Source organism: Pelophylax lessonae (genome assembly GCF_965119305.1).
Source record: "Pelophylax lessonae genome assembly, chromosome: 9".
NCBI classification, from domain to species: domain Eukaryota; kingdom Metazoa; phylum Chordata; class Amphibia; order Anura; family Ranidae; genus Pelophylax; species Pelophylax lessonae.
The window spans coordinates 269,806,919-269,830,021 of NC_138776.1; the positions used below are offsets into that span (position 1 = coordinate 269,806,919).

General features: G+C 47.3%; 1 protein-coding gene across 1 annotated transcript in view; it reads left to right on the forward strand.

Moving 5' to 3' along the window:
• The window catches only part of LOC309564036 (uncharacterized protein), a gene marked incomplete at both ends in the record, with an annotated part of 57,679 nt that extends 35,463 nt beyond the window's left edge, over nucleotides 1-22,216 (forward strand). Inside the window, one exon of the mRNA XM_082268661.1 lies at nucleotides 21,980-22,216. Coding sequence (XP_082124787.1) covers nucleotides 21,980-22,216 — 237 coding nt within the window. The remainder of the gene's footprint in view (nucleotides 1-21,979) is intronic.
• Between the last annotated feature and the right edge of the window lie 887 nt (nucleotides 22,217-23,103).

Below are 23,103 nucleotides of genomic sequence, written 5' to 3' on the forward strand. Positions count from 1 at the left end.
CACTGACCGCCAGCATACAGGGGGCACACTGACCACCAGCATACAGGGGACACATTGACCTCCAGCATACAGGGGGCACACACCCCACCAGCGTACATGGGGTTGCACTGACCACCAATAGGCAGGGCCACTGGTTACCAGTACACAGAGGCAATAAAAAATCCAGTAAAACATCTACAAAGCTAGTAAAAAAATCTGAAAAGCAATAAGAGAATCTTGTTATCTGGTTCCCTCATCTAATGTGCAACAATAAAAAGCCAAAAATGCAGCACTGCCCTACATTTCATCTATAATATTCTACAAATGGACTTATAAGTGCAATGGTGACACCTATACATGAATATCCAGTGCAAATCCACCAATGTATTGCAACATAGCAGTGACGATGTCACCCCCTCTGCACAAATATTCTGAGATATTGCAGAGCTTCAATGTGCAAATAATGGTGAAACCCCCCACATACAATAATAATAACAGAGATGCTAATCATCCCGTGTATTAGAATATAGGAGTGATGGTGTCACCCTCTCTGCAAAACAGAAGAAATATCGCAGAGCTGCAATGTGCAAATAGTGGTGAGACCCCCCGATATATAATCGTAATACAATGTACAATTGATGTGCATATTTTATTATTATGATTTTATATATATATATATATATATATATATATATATTGGGGGGTCTCACCACTATTGCAGCTCTGCAATATTTCTTACCTTTTGCAGAGAGGGTGACACCATCACTCCTGCCCGGGTTGGATTTGAATTTTGCTGCCCCATCCCCCCCTCCGAGTTTTTCCTCTTATCTTCTTAACATTTGGTAGTCATATCCCAAAAAATTCTAAGAAGTATCTTTTTTTTTTTCTGTCTCATGGAGGAAAACGTATTTATCTTACAATCATTCCATAAACACATCCCACATACACCACATATATCATTAGAAGAAAATATGATTATAAAATAGTTTACCATTTGCCAATAAAAAAATAAATGTCCCTGGATTTCATTTAAAAAAAACGGTCACCTTATTGTAATAGGCAGTAATATATTTCCCCCCCCCCCTTGGTGGGAGTGGAGATGACCCATCTATAAGGATATACAGTACATACACACACAGCACAAGGCCGTGTTCACACTACGAGACGTTTCTCGGGGCTGCAGTTCCTCTGAGCTCCACAAGGTGATGATCTCATTTCTATCCAGACAGGAAGTCTCTATGAAAGACAGGGAGTGATGTCAGCTACAGACAGGAAGTGATGTCAGGTATAAATAGGAAGTTCCGGGTGAGAGGTGAGTCAGGATGAAGTAGCGAGGAGACATTGCTGGGAGTGGCAGCAGAGGAGGTAATAAGATCTTTTTTTCACCCAGTAACCCCCCCCCCCCCGTCATGTCCGTCCTCTTCCTCCATAGTCACTGTTACCTCTTTTATCTCCAGCAGTTGATGATACACACATATATTATTATTATTATTATACAGAATTTATATTGTGCCAGAGGCGCAGGGACCCGGTGCTAGAAACCATGAAGGGCCCCCCTGGCCGGGGCCCTTCCCTTCAAGCCTGGAGCTCTTCACACTGATCCTGGGGCCCTTTACTCTCGTTGCGGGGCCCTTTATTACAGTCTTGCAGCAGGACCCTTTCACAAGTTCTGCAGTGGCCCTTTTTCCTGCCATCTTGGGGCCCTTCCCATGGTGGTGGAATGCCAGGACCTGGTTGCAAGTGTGACCTTTGCGATCCTGGAAGTTCACCCACTGGTGTCAGTAGTTTTTATTTTTTGATACTTTAAATGTATTATTTTTATAATTTTATTTTATTTTTTTACAATGTCACTGACTATGACTCTGTCCATTCAGAAAAGGAAGGAGCTGGTAAATTACATATTTACCGACCCCCTTCCTGGTTCTCTATTTGTGACACATCCCCTGCTGCAGCCGGCAGGAGAGGGGAGGGATCACAGTGGAGGTGGGGGGGGCAGGGCAGCACACAGGGGCCCAGAAACAGCAGAACACAAATGAACTGGATAGGAGGAGTGGGGGGGGGGCAGCATACAGGGGAACCAATCTCCTCCATTTCCCCCCTGCAGCCACAGGAGGAAAAATGAGGACAGTGATTTCTCTACATGCTGCCCCCACCACCCCTCCTATCCAAGTGGAGCATGGGGCCCAGTTGCAATTGCAACCTCTGTAGTTACACCCCTGTATTGTGCCAACAGTTTGCACAACGTGAGGACAGACATTACAGTTACAATGCTCATTAGAGCTTACAATCTAAGAGGGAGGGTCAAAGGATACAAAAGGCAATTACTGTGGGGGATGAGCTGATGGAGAAAATAAATCTCCAGTTAGGTGGGGCAGGAAAGGCTTCTCTGAAGAGAAGGATTTTCAGGGATGATCTAAAAGTGGACAGAGTAGGAGACAGGCAGACAAATTGGGATAGGGAGTTCCAGAAGATGGGAGAGGCTCAGGAGAATCTTTGGTGTCAAGCATGGGAGGAGGTAACGAGGGAGCTAGAGAGCAGGAGGTCTTTGGAGGAACAAAGAGAATGTTTTGTTTGGTATTGTGAGACTAGGTTAGTGATGTAACTGAGAGCTGAGTTGTGGATGGCTTTGGGGGGACACTGAATGGAGGCCAGTGGAGGGATTGGTGGGGAGGGGTGGAGGACACTGAATGGAAGCCAGTGGAGGGATTGGCAGAGAGGGGTGGAGGACACTGAATGGAAGTCGGTGGAGGGATTGGCAGAGAGGGGTGGAGGACACTGAATGGAAGCTGGTGGAGGGATTGGCAGAGAGGGGTAGAGGACACTGAATGGAAACCAGTGGAGGGATTGGCAGGGAGGGGTGGGGGACACTGAATGTAAACCAGTGGAGGGATTGGCAGAGAGGGGTGGAGGACACTGAATATAAACCAGTGGAGGGATTGGCAGAGAGGGGTGGAGGACACTGAATGGAAGCCAGTGGAGGGATTGGCAGAGAGGGGTGGAGGACACTGAATGGAAGCCGGTGGAGGGATTGGCAGAGAGGGGTAGAGGACACTGAATGGAAACCAGTGGAGGGATTGGCAGGGAGGGGTGGAGGACACTGAATGGAAACCAGTGGAGGGATTGGCAGGGAGGGGTGGAGGACACTGAATGGAAACCAGTGGAGGGATTGGCAGAGAGGGGTGGAGGACACTGAAAGGAAGCCAGTGGAGGGATTGGCAGAGAGGGGTGGAGGAAACTGAATGGAAGCCAGTGGAGGGTTTGGCAGAGGGTGGAGGACACTGAATGGAAGCCAGTTATATGTGAGGAGACTGATGGAGTGAGCTGAGGGGTAGAGACAAATATTTGGGTGTCCTCAGTGTAGAAATGGTATTGGAAGGCATGGAGGCTATGAGCTCACCCAGGCAAGAGGTTTAGATGGAGAACAGGAGTGGTCCAAGAACAGAACCCTTGTGGGACCCCGACGGAGAAAGGAAGAGGAGAGGAGGAAGTAAAGTTGTGACTCTGAAGGTGTGGTGGGATAGGTAGGATGAGAACTAGCTAAGAGTACAGTCACGGAGACCAAAGGATTGGCGTTTTTTTAAGAAGGAGGGGGTGGTCTACTGTGTTAAAGGCAGCAGAGGGGTCCAGAAGTAGGAGTACAGAATAGTGTCCATTGGATTTGGCCATTAGCAGATGATTTGGAAGTTTAAGGAGAGCAGTTTCTGTGGAGTGTTGAGGATGAAATCCTGATTAAAAGGGATCAAGAAGATTATTGTCGCTCAGTTGGTTTTAGACTAGACATTCAGGAAGTTTGGAGGAAAAGGGGAGCAAGGAGATAGGGTGTAGGTTGTTAAGATTGGTGGGGTCCAATGAAGGTCTTTATAAGTATGGGAGTGATGCCAGAAGAGAGGCAGTGATTGAAGATGTGGGTTACAGAGTGTAGGATAGAGTCAGAGGGTGACCTCAATATTTGCAAGGGTACGGGGAGCAGGTGGTTAGGTGGGTGTTGAAAAAAGTTTAGCAACCTCGTGTATAGTAGCAAGGTTGAAAAAGGGAAGAGTTTATTGTGCCGGTGAATATGGACTGATATCTGTACAGCGGAGATCTCATCACGAATTGTATCAATCTTATTTTTGTAGTGATTGGCGATCTCCTGGGCAGTGGATCAGTTAGTGGATGAAGGCAGTTGAGGACGAAGTAGCGTTAAGGGTAGAGAAGGGTTGATGGCCATGGGAAGATAAATTATTAATGAGAGTGATAAAATAGGTCTGCTTGGCAGTGAGGAAACAGGATTTGTATTTTTGGAGGGCAGATTTATATTGGTTGAAGTCTTTAGAAGACTTATTCTTACACCACAGGCGCTCAAGAGATGTTTTTTGAGACTTCTGGTGTCCTCTGTTTGCCACGGTTGTAGGGGTCGGGACCTAAATCTGTGTGCATTGAGGGGGGCAAGCTCATCCAGGGTGGAGGACAGAGATTTATTGTAGACAGAAGTGGTTAGAGTGTGGCAGGACATGGGTGAGATTTTGTCATAGAGGTGGTCAGTAGCAGGGAAGAGAAGGGTTAGGTGGGGAAGGTTTCTATGGGTAACTGTTAGGTGGTTGGAGGGAGAGGGGGTGAAAGTCTGGGAGATTGTGAAACTAATATTGTGGTGATCAGAGAGAGAAAAAGGATGGTTGGAGAGCTTGCACAGAGTGCATTGGTAGGAGAATACATAGTCAAGGGTGTTGCCATCAAAGTGGAAGCATGAATCTATTGCTTCAGGTCAAAAGAGGAGGTTAGACTGAAAAGTTTAGAAGTAGCAGGAATGTTAGTTTTAACAGTGATGTTGAAATCACCGAGAATTATTTTGGGAATTTCAGAAAAGAGAAAGTAGGGTAGCCAGTCATCAAGAAAGGTTGATACGAGTCCAGGAGGCAGATAGATCACAGGCAGCACTTCTAAAATAAGCTGGGGAAAATCGATAAATACAATGTGCCTTAAATGAGGAGAGTGACAGAGAGGCAGGTGGGTGAAGTACCTGAAAGATGCTATGTGGGGCTAGAAGGATTCCCACTCCACCTCCCTTCCATCCACAGGGTCTCGGGAAGGGAGTCCAGTGAAGTCCATCATGGGAGAGGGAAGCAGGAGCAGCAGTGTTGGATTCATGAAGCCAGGTTTCAGTAACAGCAAGTAGTGATAAAGAGGTCATGGACAGAAGCTAGTTTGTTACAGACAGAGCAGGCATTCCAAAGGGCGCAAGAGAAGGTGGAGGCTGGTTTTGGGAATAAGAGGGTTATAAACTAAATTGTGTGGATTGCTGCTCTTGCCAGAGGGCATGGGGTGATGGGAGCTTTGGATACAGTTCAGCAATGGAGGCCCAGGGTTTGGGGTTTAATCTCCAGAGGTTGGGAGAAGCAGAAGGGTGAGGGAGGTAATATGGGATTGCAATATATATGAAGGTACATGCCTCAGGGTTCTGGAGGTTTTATTAGCACGTGGGTTTAGAATTAGCAGGAGTTGGGTGAGTGCAGGAATAGGGAGAGGACAGAAGTGAGGGTGATATATACAGGCTGTGGGGTGGAGAAGAGGGGTGAAGAAAGGGAGATTAAGGAGTGAGGACACAACTATCAGAAGAATTGGTAGAAAGTGCATGTTACAGAGAGGAAGGAGAGCGGAATGGGGAAACAAGGTCACCTGCAGTCTGTTTGGCGTTTTTCAAAGTAGTTTGCTGTGTATTCTCGCTTTGTGCAATCGCTGAAGTGCAGAGCTAAAGTGCGCCCACTTATAGAAAGATGTGCGCTCCCCAGCCATATATAGTGTGGAAACGTAGATGTACCCCTTCAGGGTCATAGCATTCCCCCACTTACAGGGCTGATACATTTCCTTCATATTGGTGATGGCTCCTTTTCCACCAATGACCTTCTCACCTCATCAATCTATTGTAGAATTCCTACATCTATACTAACAATGTCACGCTTACCCCTAACGCAGGTGGTCAGACACTATAGCTGGCTTCTGTGTTCTTCGCCTATAGCAGCCTCCTTTCCCATAAGGCAAGCAGGCCTACCGATACTCAGTTGCCCCCAAGACTTAAACACAATGCTATGATGAATGTTGTGCAGAAAAACTATCAGCGCAGTTATAATCAAAAATAAATAAATTCATCTCAGAGCAGGGATATAATCAACCAGTGTACAAACCCAAAACAGTGTATAAAATAAGAAGATCCGGCAGCTAACACAAAATAGTGTTATTCACTTACACAATACAATTTGATCAAACTTAAAAGGTGCTGCACCAGAAACAAAGTGTAACATATAATGGAAATCAATCTGTGTATACAATAAAAAGTGCAATCTCAGTGTCCATAAATCATAGGTGCATTCCGGTATCCAGAACTGTGATCACCCAATAACGTGATTAGTACAAAATACTGTGCTCCACTCCACCGCCACCAGAGATCTAAGCCTCTCACCTTAAACTTTGACCCAGAGACCTGAGCCAAACAAAGCTTTTACCCCTCAGGGGTCACAGGCAGGTGTCACTGGATGGTGTGGAGGTTTCACTAACGGATGCACTGGGACCAGGTAACCGCGATGGTGCCGCTCTCACACAGGGCACAAAGAGCTCACCACATAAGCAGAAAAGCAGAAAGAAATTAATGCTCTCTAGAGCTCTACTGTTAAAGTCAGCGCCCTATCGGCAAAGACGTAAGGCGTATAGGGGAGCGGAGCCTTTCCTGCTGCTGGCTGCATCCTCTTTGTTGTGCGGTCTTATTGTATTACGAGCATGTCTCCAAGAAGCCACTTGTGCGCTTGTGAGTACCTTTATTTAAATAAACGGCTGTATATGCTTAACCCGAACGGAGAGCATTAAATTTCTTTCTGCTTTTCTGCTTATGTGGTGATCTCTTTGTGCCCTGTGTGAGAGTGGCACCATCGCGGTTACCTGGTCCCAGTGCATCCGTTAGTGAAACCTCCACACCATCCTATGACCCCTGAGAGGTAAAAGCTTTGTTTGGCTCTGGTCTCTGGGTCAAAGTTAAAGGTGAGAGGCTTAGATCTCTGGTGGCGGTGGAGTGGAGCTCAGTATTTTGTACTAATCACGTTATTGGGTGATCACAGTTCTGGATACCGGAACCTATAATTTATGGAAACTGAGATTGCACTTTTTATTGTATACACAGATTGATTTCCGATATATGTTACACTTTGTTTCTGGATACCGGAATGCACTTATGTTATATGGACATTGAGATGGCATTTTCAATTGTATACACAGATTGATTTCCATTATATGTTACACTTTGTTCCTGGCGCAGCACCTTTTAAGTTTGATCATAATGCTATGATGCCTGGCCACCCCACCAGGGCAGGAACGAACTGAGCACAGCAACCTGGTACTTGCAGTTGGCAGACAGGCAGAGTGGTTCAACGACAGTCCAGTTACAAGGCAGGCAAGGTTCAGAATAGTCAGGGTCAAATCTGTAGTCAAAAGGCAGGCAGAGTTCAGAGAGTAGTCGAGATCTGAATTAAGGCCTTCAACAAGGGAATCCAAACAGCAGGGCAGACAAACAGAGAGCTTGGAGCACGTGTTACAAACGCAATATCACAAGCATGGGACTGCAGGCTTGGCTGGCTTCAATCAGATTTGGTCTCCACCCAGAGACTGACCACATCACTCACTTTGCAGATAGACTGAAATAAAGAAACAATACATCACAGCCAAAACCAGGATGCTGGAATGATGAGCAAGAGCACAATTAACTGTCAGCAACCATAAACCAGGCAGAGACAGAAAATGTAGTTAAAAATCGCACCTTTAATGTAATAGCAAAAATTACACATAACAGGAACGGTCAAAAACAGAAGCCAGGGTTTGGAAGACAGAGCGGGTAATCACACAAGCCGGGATCAGAAATCCGCGTTGTCAGAAGCCAAAAATCAGGATCAGAAATCAGAAGAGACGTCAGCTAGGGCAAGTCATAACAGGAACACAGCAGAGACACGCTAGAGATGTTGACCAGGAAAGGCACGGAGGAAATGAGTAAGGCAGTTTAAATAGCAAAAAGGGGCTGGCTGTAGGCTGGACTAATGAGTCAGGTAATGGTAACCAGGTGAGTCACTGTGGAAACAATGAATGGCTGGTAATTACCCGACAGCTGAGCAGCCTCTGTGCACTGAGTAGAGAGCTGCTATTAATAGCAGAAGCCCAGCCCTGACAACAACACACTCCTGACAAACGGATTATACTACTTTTATTAGTGGGGGGGGGTGTATTTAGGGAGGATTGGAATATGTACGTCTTTATTTTTTAGGATTCAAATAATAAAGAGGAAAAAATTTAATTTGTAGTAAATATCCGGAATTGTTTTTTTTTTTTTTTCCATAATGATCCCAGTCTCAGATATTCATCCTAAAATGTGATCAGTAAAGTCTCTGGAGTACACGGAGGTCACAGGAATATGATGAGTCCTGACAAAGCCCACAGAAAAAGTTCATCTTTAATTTTAGAAGAGGTGGGACGCACCCGGGAGAATATGATTCTTTGTGTGCAGAAACCTCACACAGCGCCCCCCACAGCTCCTCCTCCCAATGTCCCTCCAATCCGAGTCAGAATATCCTATGACATGACACTGACCACACAGCTCCGCCTTCCAATGTCCCTCCAATCAGAGTCAGAATATCCTATGACACCACACTGACCTCACAGCTCCTCCTCCCAATGTCTCTCCAATCAGAGTCAGAGAATCCAATGACCTCACACTGATCTCACAGCTCCTCTCTCCAATATCCCGCTATCCAACTCTTTATTTCTGATGCTCTTAGGATGTGGGCTGAACCCCAGGCCTCCTTACTTTCAAAGTAGGGCTGCTGGACCTGCATTGTATGTAATATTAGAAACCTCAGCATGAAGTGGGGTTTAAATAAAAAGAGACCTGACCAGAGAGGGGAGGAGGATTCTGGGAATGTCATTTGATTTTACTATTTGTGTTTGAATCTAGAGTTTTCCTCCTGTGAAGTCTGGAGATCATATGACCATCACATTGCCTCCACCTCCCTCCCTGATAGAATAGAGAAATAAAAAGAAGATTCTAGAAGTCACCAGAGAGATCATCGAGTTACTGACAGGAGAGGTGAGCGGTGCTGGGAAGGACATCATGATGGAGAATCAGCCGCCCCTCACATCACCGGGTAAGAGGAGACTTTATTGTAAAGGAGAGAGCAGTACGGAGGATCCACCTAGATCCCCCATCATCTGATAAACACATAGAAACAATGTATTCAGTCAGTGTGTGTGTTTCCTACAGATGGATCCAGTAATGGGAACCCACCAGAGAGATGTCCCCGTCCTCTGTATTCCCGGGATTCCACACAGGAAGGTCACACCATCCCCCACCATCATCAGGTAGATGAGGAACAATCACTGATAGTATCATTAGGATCTGTACATTATCTGCATTGTTACCATTGATGTCATTTTTATTATATATTCAGAGTGGAAACCTGAGAGATTCTAAAGTTGAGGTTAAAGAAGAGATAAAAGAGGAGGATGATGAGGATGGGGTGATGGAGGAGTCAGAGATTCTAAAGGAATGCAAATATCTGTATCAGGACACCATGGAGGAGTCATCCAGCTACAGAAACCCACCAGAGAGATGTCCCCGTCCTCTGTATTCCCGGGATTACACACAGGAAGGTCACACCATCCCCCACCATCATCAGGTAGATGAGGAACAATTATTGGTAGTTATAATTTATATACAAGCATGTTTGTTACAATGAAAATGTTATATATTCAGAGTGGAAACTTGGAGGGTGATAATATTGATGCTAAAGAAGAGTATGATGAGGAGTATGGAGTGATGGAGGAGTTTAGAGAAGGACACATGAATATGATGGAGCCACCTAATACCAGGAACCCACCAGAGAGATGTCCCCGTCCTCTGTATTCCCGGGATTCCACACAGGAAGGTCACACCATCCCTCAATGTTACAAGGTTGGTGGATTGGAGCATCTAGAACATGGACTTCTGGAGAGGATGTGTTTTTTATATATAATATCACAATAATAAAGCTTATATCTTCCAGATGATATTCTCTCTCATTTTCTTGGTTTAGAGTGAAGATCCAATCGATATAGAATTTGAGGTTAAAGCAGAAGAAGAAGAGACGTATGTGAGGGATGATCAGCAGTCTATGGAGGAGGATGGAATAACGGGGACATTTATAGAGGAGGACACTCCTACAGAGATCAGCACAGGTGGGTCATTAACACTAAATACATTCCTCCACCCATACTGCTCACTGATTGGTCCAGAGTAGGGCGGGGACTGGGTGATATTGGCCTGTAATACCCTGGTCACTTTCCTGAGCTGTGTTCCCTGTCCTGTATTCCTGTATTTCTCTCGGATAATCTTCCTTCTCTGTGCTGCAGACACAATTTATGTCTCTAGACTGGATTTATGGAGATTCTGGGGTTCAGCTGGCAGCAAAATGTTGGTTTTTTACCATAGACGTTGCTTGACCGAGACACCTGGGGTATGTACCTTGGTTCTTCTGCCCCATGCCCGGGTCTAGCAAGTTCTCTGACAGAACAATTCTCCCGGGGTTACTTGCTCTGTTATTTGATGGCTGTGCCGGGTGGAGGGATATGTCTGTATAGTCTCACACCCAAGTCAATGAGTGGGAGATGTGAGGCAGCGGTGTGGGACCTCTGCAGCTGATTGCTGAACACAAATATTATGAGTCCTGACCCCTGCACTATATACTCTATGTTGTACATTACATACTCCTGACCCCTGCACTATATACTCTATGTTGTACATTACATACTCCTGACCCCTGCGCTATATACTCTATGTTGTACATTACATACTCCTGACCCCTGCACTATATACTCTATGTTGTACATTACATACTCCTGACTCCTGCACTATATACTCTATGTTGTACATTACATACTCCTGACTTCTGCTCTCTCCCCTCTACCCACTGCTATATATACACATAATATGAATTCTCTTTTGTTACTCCCATTTCCTACCAGCTGGACATTTTATATCTGATGATCTGATTGGAGGACAGACTTTTACATGGTGATAATAATGTGATAACATCCTCCAACTATGGAACCTTAAACAGAAAGTGATAATAAGGGAGGAGTCAGTAACCCAATGATAGTGGTCTTCAGGATCAGCCCAGTCTTCATCTTGGTTGTTCTCCCCCCATCCTCACTCTCTGACCTCTGGTGGGGCTCAGCCCCGCTGCTATTCATGTCTAAATCATGGACTAAATAAGGAAGTGCGGGACTTCTTGTGTTGGGAAGATGGCAATGAGTGATAGAGGGGGAGGGGACACTCGTCCTATAATCCCTTCATCACTGTCACTCCTATAAAAGACATTTCTCTTAAGTCCTCCGACAGTCGCCGCCCACTCATACAGTCTTCACCAATGGGGTATTGACTTCCTCTCCTTAGGAGAAGCTAGGCATAAGACTTGTTAAAACAAAAGCATTTACATAGACACACCTATGGGGGCTGTCCCACTGGTCCAATACCCCCCCCCCCCCCCCCCCCCCGCAATAGCCATCCCAACTCAGTTTGTCTTCTTCCTAGTTCAGGAGTAGATAGGCTTCCCTGTGCTGGGGCTACAGTCTCAGCCTTCTTCTTCTATTTCATGATTTTATTTTCTGAAAATGTAATTTTCTCTTTGCTTTGCTAGCTGCTTATCTTTTAGTTAGTCGGATCTGCGATGAAGATGGAGTTTGTGGAGCTGGGAATCAGACTGGTCGTCCTGGTTATCCAGGACAGAGGGTCACATGGAATCCCAGCCCGCCATTGAGCGTTTCGCAGGCTATGTGTTCGCCCTGGCCTCGTAAACGACCCATCCCTGTCCTCAGGGATGCAGCCTGTGAGGTGGCTACCTCACCGGACACATCCACGGTTCGTCCATGCACTTCTGGTGTCCTGCGTTTTTGGGTGACGGCACTCCCCTGCCATCTGGTACAGGTAAGTACACTCTGTGTGGGGCCTCTGTCTGGGGTCGGCAGTCCTGTGTGTCTGTGGTGTCCCCTGTGTCTGTGTGTTTTGGGCTCCCTGATCCCGGTCCCTGTGGGTTTTTTTTTCTCTCGCAGCCAGCGCTGTGTGGGGTTTTGGGGGATCCCTCTCCTGTGTCACTATGGGTGCTTGGAGTTACAGACACGTGCGGCGACCGCTGCGGGATTAAAAACCGCCGGTCCGCCATTTTTGTTGTGGGCAGCATGTCTGGCTTCACTATGGGCGCTTATACAGCATTGTACGTAGTGTGTTTTGGCGCCTTGCAGCACCATCTTGTGTGTGGCAAACGATCGTTCCGAGCACATGTCGGCGGCCATTTTGCCGAAGCCTCCCATTACTTTATATTGGCATCCATGTTTCCTTAGCCTGCAGCCTCAGTTCAGTCTCTGCGGTGACATCACTTCCTTCCTTTACTCAGGAGCGACCGAAGGAGCTGGTAATACACTTGTGGGGCTCTGTACTGCTGTCCTTTCTTTTCCTCCATTGTGGAATCTTCCTGGCTTCAGTTTGTTCCTGCGGGGGGGTCTGTGTTCCACAGTCATTGTAGCGGTGTGCTTAAAGGGCCAGTACCTTTTAATAAAAAATAAAAAAAAAACTTTTTTTGCAATGGAATCCCAGGACAGCAAATTCCCTCCAGCCTTGGTGGGGGATTCAAGTTCTTCTGAATCCTCTACTCTGACTAATTTGGCTGCTGTTGTGGCGACTTTGGTGTCCAAAATGGATGTGCTGATGAGCGTGCTGCTAGAAAAAGGCCTAGGATTTCTTTTTCTTCTGATTCTGAATGTGACATGGTTGCTGTAGGTAGCGTACCCCTTTAAGGGTCTCGCTCTTCTCAGGACCCGCAAGAGTCTGAGGGGGAGACGGAGGTTACAGGGGTGGATGATTCCCCCCCTGGGACGCCAGAGGAACGCGCAGCTATGGACGCGCTGATTTCTGCCATTAAAGAAACACTGCATTTAGAGGATGAGTCCAATCCTCCGGGCATTGTGTCCTCTTTTGGTACACACAGGACCCGTAAGACGGCGCAGGTTTTTCCCTGCCCCGCTGAGTTTCATCACACTGTGAATGAGCAATGGCGCAATTTGAAACACACCTTCACGGTGCCTAAAAGGTTTCAACTTCTCTACCCTTTTGCGTCTACTATGGTTGCACGCTGGTGTGTGGCTCCTCAAGTGGATCACACTGTAGCCAGATTGAACAAGGCTACTCTGGTTCCCACCGAAGATTCTCCGGTATTTAGGGATCCTACGGGTAGGAGGCTGGAATCTCTTGCGCGCCATTCTTACATGGTGGCAGGGGTCCGTGCTGAAACCTATTTTCGCCTCTGTCATGGCGGCTCAGGCTGTTGCGGATTGGACCAAGGTGCTCAGACGAACACTCGTGGCTGATTCTGCTCCCCCCACTACCGTGGAGATGGTGGACAAGATTTATCAAGGGGTCATGTATTTGTGCGATGCGGCCTTAAATGAGGCCCCTTTGGCTGCGCGCCTGTCCAGTGTCGCGGTGCTTAACCGTCGGCTGATATGGTTGAAGAGCTGGTCGGCTGACCAGAAATCTAGAAAGGCGGTGGCTGACATTCCCTATGCGGGGTCTCGCCTTTTTGGAGAATCCCTGGATGAATTGGTTAAGGGAGTCACTGGGGGCAAGAGCACTCTGCTGCCCCAGAATCCTAAAGGCAAGTTTTTCCGTGGCAAGCGGGGTCCCGCCTCTAAACCTAATCAGGGGTCCTTTCGCGCCTTCAAAGCGCAGAACAAGGGAAAACCCTTCAAGGGCCAGGGTGGCCAGAAAAAGCCCTGGGCCGGCAAACAAAGATCCGGCCAAGCTGGTGCGGCGGCTCCTTCCGCCTCTGCCTGAAGGGGCGCCCTCACCCATTTCAGGGGTGTGGGGACGTTTGCGTGGTTTCCTCCAACCTTGGCTGCTCCGAGTTCAGGACAGGTGGGTTCAGGAAATCATTCGATCAGGGTACAAGATCGAATTTCTTTCACAGCCGGCAGACAGATTCTTTCCCTCAAATCTTCATTTGACCCCAGGGCGGTTACAAGACCTGCATCAAGCAGTGAAGGATCTCCTTGCCAAGGAGGTAATCGTCCCGGTGCCTCATCGGGACAGGTTTCGGGGGTTTTACTCGAATCTGTTCACTGTGCCCAGAAAGGAGGGCAAAGTGCATCCAATTCTGGACTTGAAAGCTCTGAACCACTTTGTGCGTGTTCGAAAGTTCCGCATGGAATCGCTCCGCCCGGGGGTGGCCTCTCTGAGTCCGGGAGAATTCCTGGCCTCTATCGACCTGAAGGATGCGTATCTACACATCCCCATTTTCGAGGGTCATCAGAGGTACCTCCGGTTTGCCATCGCGGAGGATCATTATTAGTTTGTGGCGTTACCCTTTGGTCTCGCTTCGGCTCCAAGGGTCTTTACCAAGCTATTGGCGCCTGTTCTGGGCCTGTTACGGGCACAGGGCATTGCGGTCTTGGGATACCTGAACGATCTCTTGTTAAGATCGAGTGCCAGTCAGAGCCTACTGCGCGATCTGTCCACTACGATCCAGACGCTCCAGGAGTTCGGTTGGACCATCAACATTCAGAAGTCGACCTTGTCTCCTTCGGTTCGTCTCCCGTATTTGGGAATGGTTCTGGACTCTGCTCAAGTAAAGGTGTTCTTGCCGGAGGACAAGCTCCGGACCCTGCAGTCCGAGGTCAGGTCCTTCAGGGACAACGAATCCTCGTCACTCAGGAACTGTATGCGGTCCCTGAGGTTGATGGTATCGGCCTTCGAGGCGATAACCATTTGCACAGTTTCACACGCGGTCTCTCCAAGCGGAGATCCTGGCCAGGTGGGACAGACTTCCTCAGTCCTTGGACCTGAGAGTGTCTCTGAGTCGCCAAACCAGAATAGATCTCTTGTGGTGGCTTCAGTCCCCAGCTGTGTCGGAAGGGAAGTCCTTCCGGCCGTTACTGTGGACGGTGATTACAACAGATGCCAGCCTGTCGGGCTGGGGTGGCGTCCTGGGCAACCTATCTGCCCAGGGCAATTGGTCGGATGAGGAGTCCTCCCTTCCGATAAACATTGGAATTGAGAGCGATCAGGCTGTGCCTGCTCCATTGGTCAGACAGACAATGCCACTGCGGTGGCGTACATCAACCACCAAGGGGGCACCAGGAGTGCCCGGGCGGCCCAGGAAGTGACCGGTATTGTGTCTTGGGCCGAGACTCATGTCCCGGCGATATCGGCAGTTCACATTCCGGGTGTGGAGAATTGGCAGGCCGATTATATGAGCCCGCCAGACTCTGGACCAGGGGGAATAGTCCCTGCTCCTGGAGGTATTTCAAATGCTGTGTGCGAAGTGGGGATCCCCGAATGTGGATCTGTTTGCGTCTCGGCTAAACCACAAGGTGGAATGGTTCGTGGCAAGAACGTGCGATCCTCTGGCAGACGCCTCAGATGCGCTGGTGGTGCCTTGGCATCAGTATCGTCTGATCTATGCCTTTCCTCCGATTCAGTTGTTGTCCAGGTTCCTTAGCAGGTTGGCCTCGGAACAAACACAGGTGATTCTGGTGGCGCCGGACAGGCCACGCCGGTCCTGGTACACGGACATCGTTCACCTGGCCGTTGAGCCTCCATGGCGGCTGCCAATGCGGGAAGATCTGCTGTCTCAGGGACCGATCTTCCATCCTGCTTTACAGTGCCTGGCTTTAATGGCATGGCTGTTGAAAGTCAGGTCCTGAGAGACAGGGGTCTCTCCTCAGAGGTCATTCCTACCTTACTCAAGGCTAGAAAAGCCTCGTCTGGTAAGATTTATTACCGTACCTGGAAAGCTTATTTTGCCTGGTGTGAGTCCAGGGGCTTCTCTCCTCGTTCTTATTCGGTGGCGAGAGTGTTGGCTTTCCTACAATCTGGTGTGGACCAGCGCCTTGCGCTGGCCACGATTAAGGGCCAGGTATCTGCACTGGCTGTACTTTTTCAGCGCCCTGTGGCGTCTAATTCTTTGCTTCGCACCTTCATTCAAGGGGTGCGTCACTTGGCCCCTCCTAGAAGGGAGCCTCTACCTCCGTGGGACTTGAGCCTGGTTCTGTCTGTGTTACAACGTTCCCCGTTTGAAAACATCAGGGAGATTTCGTTACCTCTGCTGTCTAAAAAGGTTGCCTTTCTGGTAGCGATCACTTCTGCTCGCAGAGTGTCGGAGTTGGCGGCGTTATCTTGCCCCTCTCCTTACCTGGTGGTTCATAAGGATAAGGTGGTCTTGCGACCTAACTCGTCCTTTCTTCCGAAGGTGGTTTCGGATTTTCACCTCAATGAGGACATTGTGTTACCTTTGCTCTGTGCGAATCCTAAGCATCCTAAAGAAATTGCCTTGCATTCTTTGGATGTTGTCAGTGTGATCAGGGTTTACCTGTCGTCGACTGAATCCTTTCGGAAATCGGATTCTCTCTTTATCCTTCCTGAGGGACCTCGGAAGGGTATGGCTGCGTCTGCGGCGACCATTGCAAAATGGATCAGACAGACAATTGTTCAGGTCTATTCGTTGAGGGAACGGGTACCACCCTTCCCTGTCAAGGTGCACTCTACCAGGTCGGTGAGTGCGTCCTGGGCTTTCCGGCATCAGGCCTCGGTGGCCCAGGTGTGCAAGGCTGCGACTTGGTCGTCAGTGCACACCTTTTCTAACTTCTACAAACTTGATGTTCTGGCATCAGCTGATGCCTCCTTTGGCCGCAAAGTTCTCTGTGTGGCAGTACAATAGGGGACCCAGGTTTTATGTGGGTCCCTGGCTGTTGGGGTTGTTTAACCCTTTGGTTATTTGCTTTCCTGGGTTGTTGCTCCTGTTGAGCTTTTTTGTTGCCCAGGGGGTTCCCTTGCTGTTCATGTAAGGTTCCTTGCTCTGATGTGGGTACTGCGTTGCCTTTCTGGCGGTTGCATTGCCCACCCCTCATGTCTACACTGCTTTGGGACATCCCCATTGGTGAAGACTGTATGAGTGGGCGGCGACTGTCGGAGGACGTAAGAGAAAACTAAATTTTTGTAAAAACTTACCGTAAAATTCCTTTCTCTGAGTCCTCCGACAGTCGCCGCCCCTGCCCCTCTTTTGGGGTTCTTATACACTTAACTGCTTGCTACCAAACTGAGTTGGGATGGCTATTGCCGGGGGGGGGGGGGTATTGGACTAGTGGGACAGCCCCCATAGGTGTGTCTATGTAAATGCTTTTGTTTTAACAAGTCTTATGCCTAGCTACTCCTAAGGAGAGGAAGTGAATACCCCATTGGTGAAGACGGTATGAGTGGGTGGCGACTGTCGGAGGACTGAGAGAAAGGAATTTTACGGTAAGATTTTACAAAAATTCAGTTTTCTCGTTGTTTCCTCACTCTCTGACTAAGGTCCATGAATAATGAAATGAACTGGTAGGAGATCAGAGAACCCATTTACTAGTTACCTTGAGGGGGGAATTGTAGGATCCTCCGAGACAAAGCTGCCTGAAGTGGGCGAAGTCCTGGTTTAGGGGAACCAATCTGCTGATGTCTAGTAATAATCTTTGTATTTCTATTTTAGTAGATGGACGGGAGATGAGGAAAACCTCAGAGGATTGTCTCACTTTGTCTCCAGACTGTAAAGTAGAAGATGAGGACATCACACAGTATAGTCCAGGAGAAAACCCGGCTACCACAAATGTCCATCCGGCACCACACAGTGTAGATGGACCATCGTATTGCTCTTATCCTGAGGAACCTCAGACTGTGAGGGACAGTGCCGAACCATCGTATTCCTCTTATCCTGGGGAACCTAAAACTGTGAGGGATGATGCTGTCCTTACAACAGATAAGAGGTTCTCCTGTACTGAGTGCGGGAAGTGTTTCCGTTTTAAATACAAACTTAATGTGCATAAAAGGTCTCACACTGGTGAGAAGCCGTATTCCTGTCCTGAGTGCGGGAAATGTTTTTCACAGAAGTCCGCTCTTTCCACACATCGGAGATTGCACACTGGTGAGAAGCCATATTCCTGTCCTGAGTGTGGGAAATGTTTTTCACAGAAGACCAATCTTTCCGCACATCAGAGATTGCACACTGGTGAGAAGCCGTATTCCTGTCCTGAGTGCGGGAAATGTTTTTCAGAGAAGTCAAATCTTTCCACACATCAGAGATTGCACACAGATAAGAAGCCGTATTCCTGTCCTGAGTGCGGGAAATGTTTTTCACAGAAGTCAAATCTTTCCACACATCAGAGATTGCACACTGGTGAGAAGCCGTATTCCTGTCCTGTGTGCGGGAAATGTTTTTCAGAGAAGTCCACTCTTTCCAAGCATCAGAGATTGCACACTGGTGAGAAGCCGTATTCCTGTCCTGAGTGCGGGAAATGTTTTTCAGAGAAGTCCACTCTTTCCAAACATCGGAGATATCACACTGGTGAGAAGCCGTATTCCTGTCCTGAGTGCGGGAAATGTTTTTCACAGAAGTCTACTCTTTCTGCGCATCAGAGATCGCACACTGGAGAGAAGCCTTATTCCTGTCCTGAGTGCGGGAGATGTTTTTCAGAGAAGTCCACTCTTTCCAAGCATCAGAGCTTGCACACTGGTGAGAAGCCGTATTCCTGTCCTGAGTGCGGGAAATGTTTTTCAGAGAAGTCCTATCTTTCCACACATCAGAGATCGCACACTGGTGAGAAGCCGTATTCCTGTCCTGAGTGTGGGAAATGTTTTTCAGGGAAGTCCGCTTTTTCCACACATCAGAGATCGCACACTGGTGAGAAGCTGTATTCCTGTCCTGAGTGCGGGAAATGTTTTTCACAGAAGTCCGCTCTTTCCACACATCAGAGATCGCACACTGGTGAGAAGCCGTATTCCTGTCCTGAGTGCGGGAAATGTTTTTCACAGAAGTCCACTCTTTACAGACATCAGAGATCTCACACGGGGGAGAAGCCGTATTCCTGTCCTGAGTGCGGGAAATGTTTTGCACAGAAGTCCCATCTTTCCACACATCAGAAATCTCACACGGAGGAGAATGAACTTTCCTGTCCTGAGTGAGGGAATTGTTCCTCACTGAAGTCCTGTCTTCCTGTACATCAGGGGTCTCACACAACCCCGGAGGTGTATTAGTGCCTTGAGTGCGGGAAATGTCTTGTATATGAATGTTGGTGGACATGTGGGGAAGAAGCACACCCTGATATACACCTCAGATATACTCCATGGCTGATCTTCATCATGTAAGAAACACTTCATAAGGAGATCAGAGATCACCAAAGACATGGATGAAGTGTTGTCCCATGTTGGCCATTGATAGCAGGAGAAAAATAAAAATGGAGTCCTTACCTTTCATTGGCTGAGTACATTTTGTGCGGGAAGATTTCACAAACACTTACAGGTCTGGTTGTTATAAATGTGTTGAGGAAATGTGACCCGCATTCCCCCAGTCATGGTGAAAAGGGATTTCCTATAATGGTCAGTTCCATCTAGTGGCCATAATGTGCTTCCTGACAGATGTCCATGGCAGCATATGTTTGGGTAGCCCCGCCCTCTTTCCTCCCCCCATGAGACCCCACCCCCATAAATGTTCAGGATAAGCCACTGGCTGCGTTCCTTTTTTGTCCTCACATATAGGACCATTTTTGTATGAAGTTTTCCTACCTATTGGAAGTATTCGTGGGCGGGGCTGGTGCTGGGCAGCTGTGCGGGATGTCAGGAGCTTCCAGAAGTCTTTCAGGATGTCCTGAGTGGTCATTGAGTCCCCAGCTATCAGCGGGGTGGTGTTCTGGCACACATATGAAGAGGATCCATGCCTGGACAGTTGGCCCTGCCATCGGAGGCCATTTGCATTGGCTGGGAGCGGGTGGCCATTAAGTGTTAGACACGTGAAATTTGTTTCGGTGCGAATACAAATTCGGACAAATTTTTGTTTATTCCTAGATTCGGATGTATCCAAATCTCAATATTAAATTGTAATGAATTTTATTGAAATATGTTAAAATTAGTTTTGTTTATTCATTTTCTAACGAATTCCAACTTTTCAGAACAATTCGAATTTGGATCAGTCAAAAAAAAAACGATCAACCGATGCAAATTCTGTGTGAAGAAATAGCTGGTTGTTAAGCAGCAAGCTGGGAAGCCGGCCGCCCGCATCTAGGGATGATCGAACGGTTCGGGTCCACCATTGGTTCGGCCCGAACATTGGGTGTTCGAGGTTCGGCCGAATTTAGAACTTTTTGCCCAAAAAGTTCAGAATTCGGCAACCAGAACCGACCAAAATGCAATGCTTCAGGAAATGGGCTTTAAAAGCCCGTGATTGGACCAGAACCATTAGTAAAAGCCAATTGAGGGGGCAGGAGAATGCTAGGAATGTGATTGTAGTGACTAGGGGGTCTCTAGACCAATCATTAGTGAATACGCCCCCCAGTATATAAGATAGCCCCCGCCAAATTCCTAGCATTGTTATACAGGACATGGAAGAGAGTGGAAGCAGTTCTGTTAATTTTACTTTAAAAGTGTAATTTAGCATTTATTAGTGTGAGGAAAGGGATATCTAGTGTAGTTAGAGTGCTCCTTTACACTTTAGTTAGCTTCAAAAATTTAGTTTCTGTAGGGAAAGTGTGACGTGCCAGGGTGACCGTAATGTAGTGTAGGGTGAACTGACAGTGACTGCCATGGCAGGGTGACCAAACCCTTCCATGTCAGGGTGACCGCTATAGAGAAATGATAATTTCTCTGAGTTGCTTCGGCACAGGCATATGGCTTCTCACCAGCAAGCATTTTTTATGCTGCAGGGGTTGCCACTGCCAGTGCTTTTTTGAGGACATGTTTGATGTCAGACATGACATCTGAACATGTGTATAGGGGGTATATATACACATATATGTCTGTATATATACCCCTAGACATATATAGGTGTGATAGTAGCAGAAATATATGCTTGCGCTAATTAAATCATTTACACTGATATATTTCTGCTACTATCACACCTATATATGTCTAGGTGTGTATAAACATATAAGTATGTGTGTATATACACCACTATACACAAGTTCAGATGTTTTGCCTGCCTCAAAAGAACCCCAAAAAATGCACAAAAAAACGCTAGCGTCAAAAAAAAAAAAACGCCCAGGTGTGTTGTTGCAGGCATTTTTTGGGGGTTTTTGGAGGCAGGCAAAACATCTGAACGTGTGCACAGTACCACTATACACAAGTTCAGATGTTTTTTCTGACTCCAAAGAACCCAAAAAAATGCCTGCTATTAAAGCGGTAAGGTGCTGTGCAAACCGAGAAGCCATATTGGTGATCTGAAAGTGTTCTAATACAAACAATCTTTTTTTTATGGTTCTGGACATGCTACAGAGCTGAAACTTCACATGTACACCTTTTAGACCCCCCAGATACTAAATCCAAAGTCAAAATCAAAAAATCTCTCTTTTTTTTTTTTTTTTTCCAATAATTGGCTTTTTTTTGTGTGATTAATAGTTAATGGGGCATGACCCAGAACCCTAGGCACTTTTTAGGGGCATTTATTGGGTTTTAGGGCTTAAAAATTGTGTTTTTTGATTACCGAAGTTCGGGTCCCATTGATTTCAATGGGGTTCTGAAATCCGGGCCGAACTTTCGGGAAGTTCGGATGTTCTGGCCGAACCGAACTTTTCAAAAGTTCGATCATCCCTACCCGCATCCTTGCCAACCATAACTCATCAGCTTTCATCGGGCTTCCCCACTGACAGATGAATGGAAAGAAAAGAATGCCGGCATTGCCCAGCAATAGAAAAAAATGGCGTGGTCCCTTCTCCCAGTCCATGATCAGTGTAGAACAGATGTCCTTCTCCCATACCTGGCTGAAAGGCCCAAAACCCCACCCACAAGCACCTTACCCCCTTACCTTATCCCAACGACTGTGAGTGGAATAAATTAGCCATAGCGGCCCTTTATTAACAAATCAAAACTTAAATTAACATAAAGGAAAAAACATTCCTTAAAACAGAAACATAAAAAATGTCATTAAGCTTTTTGTTTGTCTTATAGGCCCCATTAAATGTTCCGATAATACACTGTGGGCCCCCTAATCATATAAGACCTCCAGCCGCAAAACACAAGCTTGGAGACAACACACTACCCGCAGTGCACCCATTTTACCTTCCAGTTAAACTAACATCAACTGGAACGCACCAGAGGGACACCTACCACCAATGGGTCCAGAACCATTATCTTGTCTTCAATGTTCATGCACCTGCCAGCAAAGACCAACAAAAACAGCCATAGCACACCAAAAGGTGAAACCTTACCCTTGAGTGCCCCTCCACACCCTTAAAGCCCGCTGTATACCGTTCTGCAGCCTCAGAGCCCAAAAATCTGTCCCAACTGCATTAAGATGCACACCATCCCCCTGCAGGTACCTCAAGGTCTCAACCTCCAACTCCAGATGCCACACCACCACTCCCCCATTGCGACAAACAAATTTTCCAACCGCCTTATTCACTTTGATGCGGGCCCTGTTGATACGCTCCACCGACCTGGCATAACGCCATGCAGTGCGGGCAACGATGTTAGACCATACAATGATCAACTGCGGGAACGAAACCCGGAGACGAAGGAAATCAAGCTTGATGTCCCGTGTGAGTTCCTGCATGGACCTAACTGCCAAATCGTTGCCTCCCACATGAAGCACTAGCACCACCGGCTGCCTATCTAATCTCGGAAACCTATACATTTCTGGCACTACCCTGCTCCACATCATCCACGGCACCCCCAGCCAGCGGACGCAGGCCTCTTGTCTAGGGAGCCCTAGTTGTCTCCCATTGGTACGAATGTCTGCTCGCCTGGCACCCCAAAACACATAGGAGTGTCCCAATATCCAGATGTGGCATGGTTGAGTACCTGAAAGAAAAGAACAAAAAACAAAGCGAAATAACGCCAACCTCAATAGCCTCACATAGAAAAAACACAGACACAAACACTATCTGTGTGTGCTCCCGTTGTGGTCCTCTAGAAAAATGTGCCACATCCCTTTATGGAAAACAAAAAATTGTGGTTCCCCTTGGGTGGGACTTTTTAGGCACAATGAAGATGCCAAAAAGGTCGTGTTTAAAAAGTTATAATTTATTGACAAGTAGAATATACAAAAAAAGGCAGACAAATGTGTCGCATTA